This window comes from Danio rerio, chromosome 8 (genome assembly GCF_052040795.2).
Source record: "Danio rerio strain M-AB ecotype USA chromosome 8, GRCz13ab, whole genome shotgun sequence".
NCBI lineage: Eukaryota > Metazoa > Chordata > Actinopteri > Cypriniformes > Danionidae > Danio > Danio rerio.
Window position 1 is genome coordinate 33,862,649 of NC_141028.1, and position 22,352 is coordinate 33,885,000.

Consider the following 22,352-nt stretch of genomic DNA (forward strand, 5'->3'; position numbering starts at 1 on the left):
TATAGTCATGCTGTGTCTTTAATTATAATGTACAGTGCTGATGCAAAAAAAAAAAAATGGGGGTCGAACACGCTCTGAACTAGTTGAAATAGTCCTGCTTGCTTCCACATCAACTCCCACGCAAGCTCTTGTTAAAAAGATGTGATTCATGTGCTCAAACCAAAGTCGGGACTCTCTAACTCTTGACCCTCATTCAGAAATGGCTCTCATGCAGCCTTTCAGCAAGTCCAGACGCAAAATTATAGTCCACTTCAAATTATCCCTTACCTGACAGAACTTAAGGCCACAGAAGCAGCTTTATAGTCTTTGCTCACCGTTGTGCACAAATCTTCCTAAATCTCCATTATACAGTATGTTTTAAGCTTTGAAGATTTTAATGTAACGCATTTATTTACAGTTACTTACATGCTAGCATGTTAATAAAATATACATTTAATCATGCCCATGCCATTTAATCGTACTCTTTGCATAGGTTTTGTAAATTATTTTTCTACCATAATGGTTGAATTAAGGAAGCAATATAACAAACCTCACTTAGCACAAACCATATTTTTTGTTTTGTTTTGTTTTGTTTAAGAAATACTTATAAAAGAAAAAAATCAGTTTACATTTAAATGTCATTCTCTTTTCAGACAAACACATTGAGCGGTGATATCAAATGCAAAGAATGTTGCCCAAGTTTTTAAAGATTCCAAAAGCTTCAAAAAGCATCCATTATAAAAGGAATCCATAGATTAAAAGACTCAAAGACTTAAAGGAATGACAGACATAGTGCCAGTTTTTGGGGAAAAAATAATAATAATAATAATAAATAGCATAAATAAAATTTATATAATATATATATATATATATATATATATATATATATATATATATATATATATATATATATATATATATATATATATATATAAAATAATATACTACATATAATGCAATATAATAAATATTATATAATATATAAGATATAATATAAATAATGTAATATAATATAATATAATTAAATATGTATATATAATATAATATAATATAGTATAATATAATATAATATAATATAATATAATATAATATAATATAATATAAATTCTTGATTCTGATTGGCTGGAAAGTGTGCCATACAATTGCTTAATCCAGTCAGTTTTGATCTCAGTTTAAAATAAATGAACTTCCCTAACCAACATTAGTAGTAACCATAGTAACTCACAGTTGCTGAAGTCTTCATTTACCTGTGTAATATCGAGGACACTGCCATGTGTTCCACCAGTGAGCTGATGAGGATTAACCAACTCGCAAATATGCTTTAAAATAACTGCAAAGAGGTAGTTAACACATTATATGAGCTATTAGATATGCCCGTGTCATTTACATAGGCTTTCTCTGCCTTCTCATGACTGCTAATTAAAATATTCAGTAAAATATTTTGCTGCAAAGAGAAAAACTAATTTTAACTTGTTTCTATCTTAGCAAATCACCATGGAATGTGTGAGATAATCAATGGATTACTGTATGTTAAAGGATTTTAAATGCACTTTGTGGAGGCAACCACTCTTCACTTTGGATCAGGCAGTTTTTTGGGCCCTATCATACACCCAGCGCAATAAGGCACAAGACGTGTATGGCATGATTTGTTGCTATTTTTATACCAGCACAATCTGTACAAATGAAAAAAAAAAAAAATTAAAGGATAATGTTACAAAAAATATTATTTTCTACATAAATATAAAAACCACTGCCTCCATGCTTCATCTCGGGGGCTTTTTTCAATTTATTCATGAAAGTTTGCGTTTTTATAATTTTGTTGTTGTTGTTATTATTATTATTATTGTTATTATTATTAGCAGTATTATTTATTTTATGCATATTTACATTTGTTTTTATAAAAACAAGTTTAGATTTGTTCACCTGTCAGGTTTTGGAGACATGCGTCACCTTATGGGGCATAGAAATCAGACGGTGTTTGGATTTAACCCAGTTGTTTGACCACACTTCATTATTATTGTTCATTTATTTGTTAGCTGGAAATTAGAAATGAATTTAGAAATAGTTTTGAAACAAATCTTTGTGCTTAACAAGCTAAATTAAATATGTAGGCAAATGGATGTCTTCAGTGGGGTACGTTTCCATTGTTTCCTTACTCCACCAAAGTAGAGTAAGATTAGGTAAAATAAAGAGCAGGTAAAGAGGCCGAATGGAGGAGGCTCATTCTTTACCCTCATGCAGACGGTATGTTTAACTGTTTTCTCACTAGTTAAGCATTCAGTTTTTCCACTTAGTCCAACATGTAAATTGCAACTGTGCCATGGCGCAACGCAACTGAGTCTTAGAGAGAATTGGAGATGAGACTTTAATTGGTTTAATGCACATTATGCGCAAAACACAGTTATAACTCATTAAGAGGATAAGCACAACCCTGTATGCGCTGGGGCGCAAACCATATTTTTTAATCCTTAGAATAGCAAAAGTGGATTCGAACACGCCCCTAATGCTTATGCATCATCTGCTTTAGACTCTGCGCCTAGATCGTAAATATATAGCCCTTTGGCTCCATTGATTCTGCCTTACATAATAAATACAAGGGTTACATTTATACAATTGTTCCTTGATATAAATCAATAAAGTGGTTTGGCATCATTAATTTGTAGATGAGGTTTGGCCTTATTACATTGCTGTTGTACACTCACAAGTCATTATTTTCATGAGGCTGTGAATCCAATATTTTTTTTTTTTTTTGCACAAATATGCTGTGAAATATAGTTCTGTTTTACAGTCTTCTTTGCAGTTATAATGGAGTGATGGGTTTTATGAGAAAATGTCCATATTTAAAGCTTTATTATCCCTGGATTCCAGCAACTGTCATACTTGTTAAAAAGAAAGTTATAAAGTATAAGGTATAAACAAATAGGGCTGGCCAAAACGAAAAAAAAAAAACACAACAAGAGCTTCAGCTTTTTTATTGAAACCTTTTGACATCTGACTAGCAATTTGCCTTGTATTCATTCACCCACTGAAGTCATGTGGATTACTTCTATGATGATGGATTCAAAAATATGTGCACCATTCACAAAGCTGGAAGGATTAGACTTATAGTACATCTAGGATGGCTTAAGCAAGAGTAAATTATGGAAAAATCTTCTATTTGGGGATAAATAGTCATCAAATGATTCTAAATATTGTTTAAAACATGCTTGACAAGACTTTGTTTGGTATAAAAAAAAATCTTTATTCTTACACTGAATTACATTTTAGGTGGTGACTTTTGTAAATCGTAGTAAACATTTAATACAGAATTGGGTTGTGTGTCAATTACAATTAAATTTTTTTTGGTATATTTATTCTTTAGTTGTTCCAGAGACCAAATTTACACCGTGAAAACCCACTTTGCCAAAAGGTTATGTTTCCATTTAATTGTTTAATAAATAAACATAAAAGGCAACACCTTCAAGTTCACTGACTTCATCAGATGTGATGAAGAATTGTACAGTTGTCTGCAGTTGTTCAGCTCTGTTTATTTACACTCAGCCTTTTGTCACACTGTGACTGACGCTTCAGCTGTTGTCTAGGAAATGGCATTAACGCTAGTCTCCATCGCATTACCATGCATTTAAATGTCCAGCCGGTTTGTGTAGGAGAGAATGAGTTTAGAGGAGAGGAGAAGGATCCAAGCCGACAAAAGGAAATCGCCTGAAGTGAAGGGCATAATTTCTCGTCTTCATCAGCAGGCATGAAAAGCAAGGATAGTGTGATTTACAGCGGAAATATTTGATAAGTTGTCATGGAAACTCTCAGTCGGCTCTCCACTAAAGTTGTGTTTTTTTTTTTTTTTTTTTCATGTGAAATATCCTCACAGCACATAAACAGCTTTGGAAAAAAAGGAAGAGACCACTTGAAAAATCTCTGAATATACTGAATTTTCTAGCTGTGAGCTTAAGTGAAATGTTAATAGTTGTTATATTTCATGAATTTCTGAAAACATTGCTTTCATATTTTGTCAAAATATAGTAATTTAGTGTTTTAAGTTTATTTTTTTTATTTTATTTTTTTATTTATTTATTTTTTTTTCAAAAAAAATCACAAGTCACAGTTTCTGGATCCAAACACTTGATCAGATAATGAAAGTTATTAATTAAGCTCAAAATGTGCAGTGATGCGTCCCAAAGTCATAACTGTATTTTTTATAGCCAGGCCTAATCTTAGTAGGCCAGACAGTATGTTTACATGGACACCAACAATTCAATTTTAATACAACTAAGACAATACCCTGATTAAGAGTCTACCATTTAAACAGCAATTTTTGATGACCTTAATAGTAAAGTCGTAATGGAACTAAACAGATATAGAATTAGGACATGTGGGGTATTCCAATTTTAGTTGCATTATTAAAGTACAGTACATACAGTATGTGTAAACACCTTAATAAAACTATTACCAGCGTGTAGGATTTTGCCGCATTTTGTGACAGGATATTCCATACCACACAGCTGTTTGACACTATTCTCTGCACCTACCACGTCAATAAAGGACCACAGACACATGCATTTTGAAATGCAGAGTTTTATTTTTTATTTATTTATTATTATTTTTTTTTACACTGTGCAGTATCAAATTCCATTAAAACACTACTTCTCCACCCGTCCTTACTTCATACTCGCATCTAATAACTCGTTTGTCTTGGGGGACATGCATGAAATGTTCCTGAATTAAAGTGAAAGTGCCAAACTGCGTTTAAAGTTTACAAAATCAAAAATTAAATGCCTGAAATTACATGAAACTCCAAAGGGAAACATGGATGGCGTTGAGACACAATAACTTATCGAACTACAGTATGTGCTGTAACATGTAAAATGGGATTATGAAAGGAACATTCAAAAAGCAACTCATGTAAACACCTTAATCCTATTATTGTCTTATTCAGATTAAGGCAAATTGTTTGATTACTGATGTCCATGTAAATGTAGTCACTGATTCATCTTTTATAAATGGCTAAAATACTGGTGTCTGTGAAGTCCAGAGACTGTAGTGAACATCGTGATTTTGTAATAGATGTGTGAAATGTCTAAACGGTGATCATAAACAGCTGTTGAGACAACTTTCTCAGTTCAAATGAGTAAATAACAAAAGTTTAAATTGTTGTGATTTAAAAATCAGGGTTATTCCACTAAACATAGCACTAATGAAAAATGTCTAAAATGAATATGAACATGAAAATATGGCACATTTGTTGTTATTTGTAGTGCACATAAAAATAAAAATTTTTATTTCATATTTGAAAAAAAAATACATCAGTATAAAATACTACTCAAAATAAAGCATAATAAGTTTCACTCAAACACATACAGTAACTGTAAGGGATGATATACATCCAGCTGTTTTTCTTGTGTAATAAAGCCAGACAGGCTGTTCATTCATTCGTTTTCCTTCAGCTTAGTCGCTTAATTGTCAGAGGTCGCCAAAGCTGAATGAACCGCCAACTATTCCAACACATGTTTTATGCAGCGTATGCTGTTCCAGCTGCAACCCAGTATTGGGAAACAATTATACATACACACACATACACTATGGCCAATTTTGTTTACCCAATTCCCTTCTAGCACTTGTCTTTGTACTATGTGGGGACACCGGAGCACCTGGAGAAAACCTACAGGAACACCGAGAGAACAATATTTACAATGATCTTTTTTGAGAAGCTGCTTTGACACATTCTACATTGTAAAAGCGCTATACAAATAAAGGTGAATTGAATTAAATTAAATGGAATTAACGTGAACATGCAAACTCCACACAGAAATCCCAGGTGGCCCAGCCTGGACTTGAACCAGCGACCTTCTTTCTGTGACATTTCTAACCACTGAGCCACCATGCCACCCCCAGACAGGCTAATAAGCATATATTTAACAAAAGCAACCGTCTGTATGTACATTATGCCATTTATCACACAGCTTGCCACGACAGCAGTTAGAAACAAAACATTGATCTGAGCTACAATAATTTACTAGCTCTTTTAATAAACATAAAGCTTGCTGTAAGAAAAATATTTTTTTAACAAATGGTTAACTAACATGTTTATTATTATTATTATTTAGGCGCAAGATGGCACCAAACAGTCAAATAGCAGAGTCACAGATAAGCATCAGTGTGTGTGTGTTTGTATGGACTCATTTACCCCCACTTAATGAAAACAAAAACAAGAAAAGGACCCACTAGTGAAAACATTTTACTGGTTCTCACTAATTACAAATTCTTATGTTTTTTTGCACTTTGCATAATACTTTTTACAACTGCAGGTACAGTTGCAGAGCGCACCGTCAAAATGCAAAGCACAATATGGCAAATGCTATGCACACAGTGCACATGAACAGCACAAAACATTTTATGCATTTATGATTATAAAATTTTGTTTTAGAGCTATATTGTTATAACACCCGCTCTCATTTAAATTACACCAGTTATTGACTACTACCGCAATTTATTCAGAAATTTAAATATAATATGCGTAATATCACTCGTCTCCGCCCTTCTCTCACAACCAATAACACAGCCATTCTTATCCACACATTAGTTACTTCACGTCTTGACTACTGTAATGCACTTCTTTCTGGACTTCCTTCCAAACTTCTCCATAAACTCTAACTGGTCCAGAACCATGCAGCTCTTGTCATCTCTAGGACTCCATCTCACGAGCATGTCACACCACTCCTCTATCAGCTTCACTGGATTCCAGTAAAGTATCGTACTGATTTCAAAATATTACTTCTAACTTTCAAGGCACTTCATAATCTCGCTCCTCAATATCTCACTGAACTTCTCCATATCTACACCCCTTCTCGTACCCTTAGATCAGCCAACAACTCCACCCTGGTACCACCTTGCACTCGATTGAGCACAATGGGAGACAGATCTTTTAGCTCTATGGCTCCTCGCCTATGGATCTCGCTTCCCCAAGATCTAAGGAGCAGTGATAGTCTTCACACTTTTAAATCTTTTTAAGCAGGCTTTTACTTGACAATTTTTTATCATGTTTTTATTATGTTCTTTTATATTCACTATTGTGTTTTAATTTGTTTAGTCAATGATTGTTTTTAGTAATGTTTAATTTGTTTTAGCATGTCTGTTGATGTTTATTGTAAGGCGACCTTGGGTGTCTAGAAAGGCGCCATTTACAAATAAAATGAATTATTATTATTATTATTTATTCCCGCACCGCAAGAATTCTGGAACAGGGTTCCATATTTACAATTTAACAAATTAACAATTTGGTTTTGGCATAGGGGTAGGTTTAGCCCATAGACATCAATAATCTTATATGAAAACAACGGAATGTCCTTACTAAAATAGGCAAGGCAAGGCAAGTTTATTTATATATAGCACATTTCATACACAGTGGCAATTCAAAGTGCTTTAAACAGGAATAAAAAAGACAAGTGTAAGAAAATAAAAACAAATAATAAAAATTATAAAAATAAGAATAAAAAAATAGATAAAACAGATAAAAATGAGTTAAAATAGGTTATAAAAATAAGGAAACAAACCTGTGGGTGTGTGCTTGTACTTGTTTTTATATCCCAGTGAAGACTTTAATCTGAATACACACAGAATCATGGGCACTTTGGGGAAAATTGAAGTCCCCGTGGGTAAACATGATTATAAATCAAACTGAATAAGTAGTTTGAATAGTTCTATAAACGCAGATTGTTTTCTGGTAGGTTGGGATTAGGGGTGGAGGATCAAATATACAGTTTGTATAGCAGAAACATCATTACATGTATGAGAGTCCCCACCGGAATATTGTGTGTGTGAATAAATTCCTTAGTGGTCAAAACAATTTGTAGTACTCCAATGTGTTATTATTTTAATTGGTTGTTATCGAGGAATAATAGCTTAGCATGTCTTGACTGACCAATCAGAATCAAGTATATTCCAGAAGCTGTGTCAATATGTCATTTGAAACAATTTTTTTCAGAAACTAACAAAAAAGGTGCCATGTTATCAGACATGTTTATTTATTTTTAAACAACAGGTAACACTTTATTTTGATGGTCCATTTGAGTATTAGTAGACTGTCTGCTAATAATCTGTTGATACTGCTCCTTCAACAGACATTTAACACACTATAAGAAATTTTGCAAGTACATGTCGACTTACAATAACTCTAACCCTAACCCTAACCCCAATCTAACCATCTACCTATAATATAATGAGAATTATTTGGTATGTAGATGCAATGTAACTTAAATTCAACAAATGGACCATCAAAATAAGTGTGACCAAACAACACATTACCAACACTGGAAACATTCCGTATTCTGTTAGTAAAATATATATATATATATATATATATATATATATATATATATATATATATATATATATATATATATATATATATATATATATATATATATATATTGTAAATACACATATTTTTAAAAGTTATGACACCTTTATATATTGAAACAAATTAACACTTCGCTCAAACCCACTCCTAGTAAATCTAGAAAATATATATGCATGCTGCCCCACACACACACAGATCCATGCAGCTTTTACATATGCCTCTACCCCAGAGTGTAAACTAGAATATTCCTCCTCCTCCTTCAAAGGCTGCATAAATGAAGAAGGAAAAAAGCGCAGGTGTCTACACTTGGATCTTTTCTTTATTAGCTCTTTATTATTTATTTTCATGCTTGTCAGCCTCTGTGTTAAGTGCCCTTTTGCAGTGATGACGAGAGCTTGATGGTTGATTGATTGATTGATTTGCTCTTTGTGGTTTTGAGAAAGACTCTTGGACCGTTTTCAGCTGCTTAATGCATTGTGATTCATCCAGACAAATGACAGTTCAAGTTTCATATCCATGGACGTCATTTGATGTAATTTGTGAATTGTTTTCAAGGATGGAAACTCAATGAAAGCTTACATCACCATCTGAAATTGCTTATTTTGTAAATTGTTTTGAAAAGTTGTAGGGTGGGGTGTTACAAACTGCATCAAGTAACTTTTTAATAAATGATTTGGAATATCACGTTTAGATTGTAGGTACTTCCCAGAGATGGGTTGCAGCTGGAAGGGCATCCGCTGCGTAAAAACTTGCTGGATAAGTTGGCGGTTCATTCCGCTGTAGCCACTCTGGATTAATAAAGGGACTAAGCCGACAAGAAAATGATTGTAGTTATTACTCCTTAAGACTATTGTATAAGTAATTTAGTCTTTAGTTACTTTGATCAAATTAAATTTTTGCCATGTAATATAAAAAAAAAAAACATTTCTTGTGTTTCTAAAATTAATGCTTATAATGTTTCTGTATGCTTAAAATGTTATAATTATAGGTGTGCATAGATATTTTTTATCTAGATTAATCTTTGTAATCTTGAAATCAATCTATTAAAATAGATTAAAATGGCTCATTCTAATTCTGCCAAAGGCATTCAGAATTTGTGTGCTACCCAAATAATGACTAAATTTAAGTCTTTGAGAATAGGTTTCTCAAGCCAGGTGGCGCATTAAACCAGGGGCTCATCTCCTGTTTCCAAAATGCATCACGTACTGCTTGAGAAACTGTTCTACTATGATAATAGGTGATAAAACTAAATGATGTTCAATGATATAAATGATGAAAATAAGTGATGTTCAATAAGATGTACATGTGTTTACTAACTGTTTATTCAGTTAAACAGGAATTTTGAACTGTAGGCCTACATAAGCTCGGAACAGTGGTTTTTGATTGCCTTAGTCTGACTTAATCCGAGTCATAACTGAATGACGTTCAGAAATGGAATTAAGATGTGGAGTATGCATATATTAGTGGCATTATTGAAGTAATCACCGCAATCAAACTATTACCATCATGTAGGATTTTTCTGCATATTTATGACAAGATTTACACACTTCAGTACTAACGTCAGCTGTCAGTAAAGGAACACACACACACGCAAACACATTGCGAAATGCAGAAGTATTTTTCTTTCTTTTTGGCGTGCGTTATTAAATTCCATAAAACTCTCATCAGTCCTACTCCTTATTTGCATCCAATACCCCAGTCTGTCACGGGGACATGAATGAAAAGTTCATTAGTTAAAGTGAAACTGTCAAACTGCAGTTAAAGTCACCCAAAATTACAGGAAACTCTTACATGAAAGCACTTCACGTAAACTCCTCAATTATATTATTGTCTATTAATGCAAATTACTAGAATACAGATGGCCTTATAAACATAGTCAGTAGTGTCTTCGAAGTAAATAAAAGATCCAGAGGGGCATCCTGCTGATTTTATTTAGAATGGGAATTTTTTTGACAGACGGCTAACCGGTCAGGTATACATCCCTGCCAAAATATCAAGCTGAGAGTCATCATAGCTTGCATAGAATAGACCCAGCTCCCAGCCCAATTTTGGGAATAGATTAACAGCGATATTTTTTTTTTTATTGCACGATAAGAATTTCACGTTAACGCAGCATGTTAACGCCGATAAAAATATTCTAAAAAGGGCTATTCCATGTAGTCTGACTTTGCCAAATCTATATAATTTGTAGTCTGTATAATTTATAATTTGGAGTTTAATTTGGAGTTTATGCAAACACATCCAAATAGATTGACCAGGGCTCTGATTTATAAAATTTGCACACATACACTAACAATTGTAAATTATTTATTTATGATTATAGTATATATGATGATTTAACGTGGTTAAAGTGTAGGGTTCCACACAATTCCGTCATGTTGTCCCAACACAAATCGATAATTTAACTTCATTGTTTTCACAATTTTAAGTGGATTGATTATGAAAAAATTAAGTTGTTTCTCCCATAAAAACTCAAGAATTGTGTTGATCTAGCTCATTTTAAATAAGTATAGGGTGCACGCAGGGTTTTGAAAAGTATTAAAAGTTAAAAGTTATTAAAAAGTCTTAATTGTGTTTTTGCAAAGTCTTAAAATTTGTTCAAGTGTTGTCCAAAGTGTTTGACTCCAAAGACAGCATAAATATATTTGTCCTCCTAATATTAACAATTGCGTGCTTGAGCCACGCGATTGGTTCTGGCCAGGGTGTAATTTGTGACAGAAGCATAAAAGTGATGTAATACTTTCCACGTGTAGTGAAACCATAGAGCGGAACAGACGGCAAAATGGGAAAATTTAAGTTTGCGTACTCCTAATTGGAGAAAGATGAGTTTAAACAGTGGCTGAAGCCTGTCGCTGAAAACAACCGCATAATTATTTTTCAAGTTTTGTTTCTTCCGAGTTTATCTGAGTTCTGTTGCATGGTTGTGCTCCATTGATTAGTTTAACATCAAGTGCTTATTAACAACTGTTTATTAGGTTAAAGGTTTGATACTGATTAGAACTTGAAGTGGCGACGATGTCTTAAAATATTCTGAGAAGGTCTTTAAAAAGTCTTAAAAAGGTATTGAAATTACCTTTAGGATTCCTGCATATACCCTGAAGTATTTTGAAGAAGCAGCAAGAATCATTTTTTGAGTGTAGAGTTTGCTTATGCGCTTATTCTTCCATTAAGTTCTTTTTTTTTTTTTTTTTTTTTTTTTACAACTTTTGCATGGAAAGTGCCATGTGCACACTTCCATCCATTTTGTGCATAAGCCACATTTATAAATGAGAACCCTGATGCTTTCTTAATGTTTGTTTTCTAACCACTGTCATTTACTTTTTAAGATTTATCACAATTCTGACTTTTTTTCTGATTAAAAAAAAAATCATTATGAGTCCATATCTCACAGTCCTGACTTTATAATACACAATTGTTTGAGTTTATCTCACAAATCTGAGTAAATAAACTCAACTTGGACTTGGAAAAAAAAGGTTAAATCTGTGGGTTCTAATCTTTTAAATCTATTTTAACTTTAAATTTTATACAAATATTTAATATATACTTCTAAGTCTGCAAGTGTGAATAGCCAATGTGGGTTTGTGTCATGCAACTGCTAGAAGAAAAAAAAAAAAGTTAGAATTTGGAGAATGTTTTTATTCAGTGATGGGAACAGGCGTTTGTTAAATTTTGTTGTTGAAAATTCAGCTTTGCAGTTTAAAAAAGTGACTTATTGACATTTTAGTAGCTTAAAATAATAAAATGTACAAGAAAAATAAATAGAAAAATAAGTAAAATAACAAAAATGTACTGACTTATTTCTGGTGAAATTATTTCTGAAAATTTCAGGTTTATTACAAGGTTTTAAAACATGAGTCAAAAAATACAGAAAACTGTTAATTTACAGGTACATTTTACAGTGTAGAATCAATATTATAAGGACTTATTGTACACCCCTAACTTAATAAATTCATAATTAGCCTTTGTGACCCCTTGATAATTTTGTTAAAATTGTTCAAAGTGTACAAAAATTACTTTCCATAAACTCCTACTGAGAATTCACAATTTAGCAAAACCCTAGAAATAATGTAATAACTTTGTCAGATGGCATTTTATTAAGACCTTGAAAATACCTCTTTAATAATTTCGTAATAATTATTTTTATGACACATTCCTGCGCATTCAAAATGCAGCCACCTGCAGTAAAAAACAAAAATCCATCAAGATTGTAGGCATTTCATTCATATTCACCTCTATTTTATTGAGAAGCTACTCAAGCATTTGAGCAAGGTCTGTCTCTGCTGGAGACTGAAGGAGAGCACGCTGTTTGAGCTCCAGTCCAATACTTGGAGAAACAGCAGAAGACATTTTCTTAAATGAATTCCCACAGCCTGCAAAATAGATTTTGGAAATCGCTGTAAAATGACGGGAAGCATGAATGGTCAAGCTGCTGGAAAAGACTCATTCTTCATAGAGGAACTGAATTATGACTGAATATTTAGACATTGATTTAATGTGTTGCTTCAGGGATGGCAGGAAATGTTGTGTTTATGCATTCAAACATCAAAACTGAATCTACAGTACACTGTATAGTGCAGACCACTTGAACATCCTCAGATTCTCTAGAAGTAACAGATTTATTAGGTATGGCTTTGAGTATAATGTTAAAATTTGTTTTATTCTATAAATATCAGATAATATTTCATCCCAATTTCAGATAAAAAAAAAAGATTAGTGCAGATTTTTCTTTTAATTGGTCAGAATAAAATATATTTTTATTTATTAAATTTTTTTTAAAGGTCCAATTCAACCAAATACTGATATCTTTAAGTTTAGTTAAAACATTCATATTATGTTGGCTAAAAACTAATATGATGCCATATGTCAGTGGAGAATGGGCAGACTGGTTTGAGCTGATAGAAAGGCAATAGTGACTCAAATAATCACTGATCACAACTGAGGTATGCAGAAGAGCGTCTCTGAATGCACAGTATGTCAAACCTTGAGGTGGATGAGCTACAGCAGCAGAAGACCACACGGTGTGCCTCTCAGCTAAGGACAGGAAACTGAGGCAACAATTCACACAGGCTCAACAAAATTGTTCAATAGAAGATTAGAAAAAGTTGCCTGGTCTGATGAGTCTTAATTTCTGCTGCGACATTTGGATGGTAGGGTTTGAATTTGGCGTCAACAACATGAAAGGATGGATCCATCCTACTTTGTGTCAACGGTTCAGGCTTGTAGTGGTGGTGTAATGGTGTTTGAGATATTTTCATGCCACATTTTTGGGCTCATTAGTACCAGTTGAGCAATTGTGTCAACACCAAAGACTACCCAACTGTTGTGGCTGACCATCTCCATTCCTTTATGTTCACAGTTTACCCATCTTCTGATGGCTACTTCCAGAAAGATAACACGCCATGTCATAAAGCACAAATGATCTCAGACTAGTTTCTTGAACATGACAATGAGTTCACTGTAACCAAATGGCCTCCACAGTCACCAGATTTCAATCTAGAGCACCTTTGGGATGTGATGGAACGGGAGATTCACATCATGGATGTGCAGCCGACAAATCTGCAGTAACTGTGTGATGCTATCATGTCGATATGGAGCAAAATCTCTGAAGAATATTTTCAGTACCTTGTTGAATCTATGCCATAAGGGAATAAGGCAGTTCTGAAGGGGTCCAACCTGGTACTAGTAAGGTATACCTAATAAAGTGGCCGGTGGGTTTATATCTGAATCTTTTTATTTTATGCAAAAAAAAAGAAATTTCTCAATTATAAGATTTACATTGAAATGTCATCAGTAGTGTGCAGAGTAAACACAAAGTTACATTTTCCTCTAACAAATAACTATGAATTGTAAATCCAGAGAACGTGAAGTTTTAAATGCTCTCTTAGCTGTGTACGACAAAAAGAAGTCATTATCATTCAGAATGTGAACACATATGCTCCTCGTGGATTTCAACCATTCTCATGTGGCCAGTTTGTTTTTGCATGTGTCCGCACTTGTACATGTTTACAAAAAAAAGCAAAACAATAAAATGAGCGTCACTGCGAAGGCCCTTTTGTTAAGTGACTCCAGCAACAGGTAATCAGGTTTATGGTTTCCTAGCAACAATGCCCTTTCAGATCCCCTTCAGAACAAACCTGACTGAGCTCGTATGTCCACCTTGAACACGCAGACTACATTTAAATCAAATCTTTTATTTCTCATTAGTTTTATTCAACCTGAAAAATTGCGTGCCTATTATGTAAAAGTCTGTTTTGATGCACTGCATGTGTTGCACATTTCTTGCACCATCTTGATGTTTGTTTTTTGTGTGTATGTTTTCTCTTCAGGGTAAGATGGTGAAGGGCATGGGAGGAGCGATGGATCTGGTGGCCAGTGCTGGGACTAAAGTGGTTGTTACAATGGAGCACTCAGCTAAGGTAGGTTTAATCACATGACACTGCATTATTCTGCTATTCTGTATTGCGAGTTTTTGTTGGTGGAATGTCAATATGAAAGACTTTTTTCATATAGAGTGCATTTCAAATCAAGCCAGTTTCTATAAAACCTGAAATAAGTTGCTCTGGGATGCATTTCACTGCACCTTTTAGATGGCTCGTCCAGAAGAGGTGCTATAAGCTGTGTAGGAATTTTTTTTCATATTGCAGATGTGAGTTTGTTAAACACAACAGTGTGATACAAAAATATGTACAAAATAGTAGCTGAAACTGTGGTCTTTCGTTGTGCTTGTGGTCCTGTTTATGCAGTGCATCTGGAAAGAATTCATAGAGCTTCACTTTTTCCACATTTTTGTTTATGTTACAGCCTTATTCCAAAATAATTTAAATGTATTTATTTCCTTCCAATTCTACTCAAAATACACCATAATGACAATGTGAAGAAATTACAAATAAAAAAACTTGAAAAATCACATGTACATCAGAATTCACAGCCTTTGCTCAACACTTTGTTGATGCACCTTTGACAGCAATTACAACCTCAAGTCTTTTTGAATATCATGCCACAAGCTTGGCACACCTGCCTTTGGGACTTTTTGTACAATTATTTTTATGGTGTACAGCCATTTTCAGATCTCTCCAGAGATGTTCAATAAGATTTAGGTCTGGGCTCTGGCTGGGCCACTGAAGGATATTCACCGAGTTTTTTGCAGCCACTCTATTGATATTTTGGCGGTATGCTTTGGGTCATTGTCCTGCTCGAAGATGAACCGGCACCTCAGTCTGAGGTCAAGAGCACTCTGAAGCAGGTTTTCATTCAGGATGTCTCTGTACATTGCTGCATTCATCTCTCCCTCTATCCTAACTAGTCTTCCAGTTCCTTCTGCTGAAAAGCATCCCCACAGCATGATGCTGCCACCACCATGCTTTACTATAGGGATAGTATTAGCCTGGTGATGAGCAATGCCTGGTTTTCTCCAAACGTAACGCCTGGAATTCACTCCAAAGAGTTCAATTTTAGTCTCATCAGACCAGAGAATTTTGTTTCTTATAGTCTGAGAGTCCTGAGTTGTAAATATTTAGAGGCAAAACTAAATAAATGCCCTAACAGCAGCTCATTACATGAGTCACGTGCAGTGAAGTTTTATGAAGAGTGTTTTATGGTCTTTATATAGTGCATGAAACTAAACATAAGCCTTTATTGTTCAGTAATTTGACCTGTATTATTATTTTTATGAACAGGTACACATTTTTTTCTGCCTCTAGTATCCATTTTAATTTAGAAAGAGCATTAAATGTGTAAGTATATACATAATTAAAAGTATATATGTGTATGTGTTTGTGTGTGGCAAATTGTTAATCAATAAGATTCTAATAACTAATTTGGTTCTGGCATATTAAAGGGATGGTCCACGATGATATAATTTTTAAACTTTAGTTGATGTGTAATGTAGCTGTATCATCATAAGTAATCTCTGAATGTATTATGCTTAAATTTCAATGAAAAGGGAGACATTGGCATTTACAGTTAGCTTAGCAAAGCCTACAGCATTCAAAGTTTAGGGACTACAAAAAAAATACATCCAGGTTAATGAGATCACAAACGCTTCAGGTTACATGCATTTGCCACGTGCAAACACCTTGCGCATTGAAGGGGTGTGGCCAGAGGCACTATAATGTTACAGCAGATAAAGCTAATATGCTGTTCAAGTGCTGCAATTTCCACAGAGCTTCTTTTGTTTCTGTGTTTGGGCTTTCCGAGGACACAACACAAAGAGAGAAGTGCTTACAATTTAATTTTAATTATGTTCCAGAGAATTATTAAAAGATGGATAGCTAGCATTTGAAAAAGGACAGCTTCCAGAATCTCTCTCGTTCAGTGCTGGATTTGGCTAAAAACTCCTCAAAGAAGGAGCAGCTCCAACCATAATAGAAGAAGCTGTGCTTTGTGAGCCACAACCTGTAGGTATTTTTATTTGTTAAAATCTATTACATGCATAGCTTCTAGCTTTAATGGATTGTAATAGCAAGGACATAAACAAGGATATAAACAACGAGAAATGCTGTTTGGCACCACTAACAATTTAGCCACAGTACAAATTCATGTTTATCAGTCAAACCGCTGTAAAAACCCACAAACTTCACTAGCGCTGCAGTGTCTCTTTATACGGCTGCTTTCTCTGCGTTCTACTTCTCAAATAACAAACTTGCAAAAGATGATATGTAATCGAATATTTCATATTACTTATACACGCTTGTTCCATATATATGTGAAAGACACTCGTCACATTTTATTTTAGAGAGCAGGCATGAGGTTCAGCTGTGTGCTCTTCATTTTCTGTCTAATTAAGGCTTAAACTGATACAGCTAACAGTTAAACTGACTGACAGTATTTACACAACAGGGGCACAGCACATGCTATTAGAGGTGTGACGCTTTTTCTGATGACGTGAAGCCAATTCACAGCACATTATGTTAGCTGACTAATCAAGGCTTCTTGAGGGTGGGACTTTCAGAGGAACTAGGAAATATGATAGTCATGTCCATGTTAGCGGAGTAGCAGTATATAATCAAACTAAAATAAATGAAAAATAATGTAATTTTTTTATATCATTATTATTATTATTATATATTTTTATTTATCTATTTTTAACAAGTGAAGCATAAGCACACATTGCTTTGCATCTTATAAACATAACCAAACCTTAAAAATACACTGTGGACAACCCCTTTAAAGCAATTTCTGAAATGTCATGCGTTCAAAACAAAAATCAGTTGTCAGAATCTGATATCAACTTTATTTGAAACTGTTAAGAGTAATAGTTTTTTGTTTGTTTGTTTATTTCATAGGAGTTATATATACACTCTTAGTGAATCATGAATCATGCTACTGGACATATATATCATCCCTGTGTTGGTCATATTTGTATGTTTGTCTGAGCCATATTTTTTCTATGTCACTAGAAGCAAAACTGCATTTGTAGGCTTTCTCCAACTCTGGAATACTAATTGAATCCCTGATTATATTTATTTATTTAAGCTGTTAAAATGAAATACATAGAAGAAAACATTTTTTATATTAGCAAATCAGCTCTTATAGATTAAAGCAAAATTTATAAAAATGTATTGTTTTGAACAAGTGTGTAACAACGATAATGTGAGGTAATTGTCATAATTCCTCCAAGAAGTTTTATTTTAGGACAGAAGCAATGATTTCATCAATCAGCTTTAACGAACAGACTCTTATTGAGTCACATTGCATGGCACATATTCGCAGTGAGAAGGGCATCATTATTTCCTGTGAGTGACAGAATCTCTTTTCCCTAAGCAGACAGTTGGATAGGCGTTGCTTTTCTGAGATGCTTTCAGCTCTGTGAATATGCGCTGTCAACGCTGTGTGTGCTTGCTACCTTATAGGATAGTTCTACAAAAATGAACATTCTGTCATTATTTACTTGTATTTATGTTTTTTTTTTCCCCAAAACCATACATTTCTATTTATTTTGCTATACAATTGATAATGACCAGTCGCTCCAAACAGCACATTAAATAAAAGCTAGATGTATACATGACACAGACAGAATTAATTTCTTGACATTCAATGTTTGGTCCCTTCAACTCACCCAATGCTAGTTTAGCCAATTATATTTCAGCAAAAAGACAGAAAAGCAACCTCTGGTGAACAGAAGCAGTCTTTGAAATAAAACGAAAATTTAAAGTTTTACATTAGGTGGTTATTAAATAGCAAAAAATAAAAAACAAACAAAGATATTACAATTTTAAATTGTTTATATATATATATAACTATCTGCTGCTGCTTTCATAAAAAATGTCATGTAAAATGGCATTCCAACACAGATTATTAGCATTTAATACTGAATAAAGCACATAAGGTGTACCTGAGGTAAACTGTCAGTTATCTGTTGTTCAGCTACAAGAAATAGAAGCTGTTTCTAAAATATAAATTTCAGGTGTTGATTTGGACAAAAACTCCTTTTAATATAGAAAATATTTCTTCAATCGTGTGCCGTTGCTTTTATTTAGAACATGATTTAAATCAGCCTTAAGTCAACCTTGTAGGTTTTAGTCAGGCTCTCTCCTGTTGGTTTCATCAATCTGGCAACCTGCGCTTATGTGTGTTTTGAACCAGGTGTGCGATACCTTCAACCACTGGTTGTCAAACTTATATACTGCACCTTTAAGATATTTTAGGTAAAATCGGAGAACTTTATCATCCTCCATAGACAGGAACATATCCCAAAGGTATCAAAAACATCCTTAAAACAGACCTTTTTGCCTTAAGTGGCGCAATCAGAATATTATCAAGCAACAAGAATTCTTTTGTGTACACATAAAACAAAAATAACAACTTTACTGTGATATTTAAATGTGTGTTTTAAAGACAGATGAAGGTCTCAGGAGTTTGAAATGAGGTGAGGGCGAGTAATTAATAACATCATTTTCATTTTTGGGTGAACTAACTCTTTTAGGGGCTTTAAGTGTGGCGTGATTGTTGGTCATAGTATTCAGACTCCAAGGTCAGAATTTGGTATAAACATAAATAAAACAATAACATGAAAATAACTTAAAGGTATCAGCAGCCGCTTAAATATCAGGGTATTTTTACAACAACAAAAAAATAGTATTCAAATTTATTATAGATTTTCTTTATATTCTGAAGCCATACAATATCTTTATATAGCTTTTGAATATATACAGCTGGAGTCACATGGCCTACTTTTCTTCTGCTTTTGTGGCAGCTTTTTTCAGCTTGACAGCCACTATGAACTGTCATTCAAAGGAAAGAGCTTTTAAAAAAATCTTTGACAGCAAACCGCTTGAAACGGCATGTGGTGCTCTTTACTATTCCTTTAAACTATTCTTTAGGTTCATCTTCAGTAGCATATGCTGCACTATTGCGGTTTGTAGGTCCTATTCACTATATGCTGTAAAACAGATGCCTCAAATCAAATCTTCATGCTGTCTGTTGTTATAAATCTAGTGGCAGGCAGTGAAAAAAAAAACTGCCATTCAGACACTCAGCTTTGGACACCACTGTTCGATAATACGTGTCAGAGTTCAGTGTTCCCATCTGCCGAAATATGCTTACATTTATTCTGAGGTCACGAATGGTGTCGATTTTGACCGTCGAGGCAGAGATGGAGTGAAAGGCAAGAGAGATGGGCTTAGAAAGATACAGCTGCTGTGCTCATGGCCTGTGGGAAGGCTAACAGGACCAGCTGCCTGCCCCTGGTGGGATGAGAAGAATTAACCGCCATCAGCTCTCTAATTATTATCCCCTGATCCAGCAGCACATGGAGTCAGCGGGGCCTGTGTATCCATTACCAATGATGATGCGCACTGTGAGCGGAGAGTGTTTTCTGTACCCATGGGCTGCTGAGAGGATGACAGGGTTGTACACCCATTAAAATTTATTGGAGGATGCCATTTTACTTTTTATTCCAGACCATGCAGAATTGACGTTGACGAACATGTATCTTTAAATGTATATATTCAAAATCCATTCACATATATTCAACATAATAGATTTCAAACTCATAACTTTTATTTCAATATGGGCAAAAGCATTGGGAACATTAAACATTCAGTTCTAAATCAAAACATAAAGAAAAAATGGTTTAGTGTATTATCATATATTGTAGAGTACACTCTGAAGACAGTTAAGCATGGTGATGCAAGCATCGTGATATGAGGATGCTTCCCCTACTACAGTGTTGGGCCTATTTATCACAATCCAGAGATCATGGAGCAATTTGAGTACATTAGAATATTTAAAAATGTCATGTTGCCTGTTCCCAAAGTGGAAATACCCTTGAAATGAGTATTTTAACAAGACTACAACCCCAAACACACCACTTTCAGTTAATATAGTAAATATTAGATTTTTTACAGAACAATTCAGACACATTTTTTGAACAGCCGAATAAATTACTTTATATTCACTTTCTGAAAAGTAATAATATATTTGTTTATTTATTCTTTAAGTTTTGATTTAAAATGCAATGTTAAGTGTTTCCAAATCAATTTTTTGTATTTAAATAAAATGATTTTGAGCTTAACTCAACACGTGTATGTATATACAGTCGACGTCAGAATTATTAGCCCCCCTTTGATTTTATTTTATTTTTTATTTTTAAAAATTTCCCAAACGATGTTTAACAGAGCAAGGGAATTTTCAAAGTATGTCTAATAATGTTTTTTTTTCTTCTAGAGAAAGTCTTATTTGTTCTATTTTGGCTAGAATAAAAGCAGTTTTGATTTTTTTTAAAACCATTTTAAGGACAAAATTATTAGCCCCTTTAAGCTAGAGTTTTTTTTTTAATAGTCTACAGAACAAACCATCGTTATACAATATCTTGCCTAATTACCATAACCTGCCTAGTTAACCTAATTAAGCTAATTAAGCCTTTAAATGTCACTTTAAGCTGTATAGAAGTGTCTTGAACAAACATCTAGTAAAATATTATTTACTGTCATCATGGCAAAGATAAAATGAATCAGTTATTAGAAATGAGTTATTAAGACTATTATGTTTAGAAATGTGTTGAAAAAATCTTTTCCTCGTTAAATAGAAATTGAGGGAAAAAATAAACAGGGGCGCTAATAGTTCTGACTTCAACTGTATGTATAACAAAGAGCATTACATAAACATGAATATCACTGTATAATATGTATTAAATGTGTGTATTGTATATGTATTGTATTCAAATTTAGAGAAGTATGCTGAATCCAATAATTGTTTTTCATTTAGAAGGATTAAAACATTTAATGAGTCACAGTTAATTATACAATTGTGTGTGTGTGTTTTTGTGAAAGTTTTTTTATGAAAGCTTGAGAGATTTGGAAATTCAACATAATGAACTGAAAGAGAGTGAATGCTTAGATCATGAGTTTTGAACAACCCTGGTGGTTAAATTACCTGAATAATATGTAAGGTGTAAAAGAAAAATAAGTTTAAAATATTATTTGTATTGTTTGCTTGTCAGTTAATGAATCTTTTTGATATTTCATGTGTTTTCCAGGGTGGCAAACACAAGATTATGGAGAAGTGCAATCTGCCTCTGACCGGAAAGCAGTGTGTGGACCGTATAATCACAGAAAAGGTGGGTTTTGATTTACAAGAGTCATTGATTTCATCCTTTGTACATTTAGGAGGCTGCTTTAATCAACAGCCCACACCGTGTCCACCTAGTCTCCTCTGGTGAAGAATAAATGTCATCTATTCAGCAGCTTATCACTTCATCAATATACCGAATCAGTCTCGGATAAAACTTCAGTCAACACAGAGAAAAGCTGTGAAAATGGCTTTGCTCTTTTCTCTTAACGCATGTACAAAGACATAAGGGGACATGATAAATTGTTATGACACTGCACATAGGCAGTGGAAAATGGAAATCCAATTATTGGACCAACCCTAATCAAATCTCCTGATCGGAGCGACATTACATATTGACCGTTTTTTTTCAGACCCAGAGCTTCTTAATGTGAATGTTGCTTAATAATATTAGCAGCTCTGCTACATGGCCTGGATTCAGAGATGTGAGAAACTCAGTTTTATAGTGAAG

At 33.8% G+C, this 22,352-nt stretch overlaps 1 protein-coding gene and 1 long non-coding RNA gene across 3 annotated transcripts in view; both read left to right on the forward strand.

The window, feature by feature from the left end:
• The window catches only part of oxct1a (3-oxoacid CoA transferase 1a), a 106,366-nt gene that overhangs the window by 72,453 nt on the left and 11,561 nt on the right, over positions 1-22,352 (forward strand). For both annotated transcript variants that reach the window (XR_015496997.1, NM_001007291.2), the window contains 2 exon segments: positions 14,659-14,748; positions 21,810-21,890. Coding sequence is in view for 1 of the 2 variants with exons in the window: in NM_001007291.2 (NP_001007292.1) it covers positions 14,659-14,748; positions 21,810-21,890 (171 nt within the window). In the remaining variant the exon portion in view is untranslated.
• On the forward strand, positions 2,806-6,037 carry LOC147842726 (uncharacterized). Its single transcript, XR_015498106.1, has 2 exons — positions 2,806-4,661; positions 5,520-6,037. It is a non-coding gene; the product is annotated as an uncharacterized LOC147842726 (long non-coding RNA).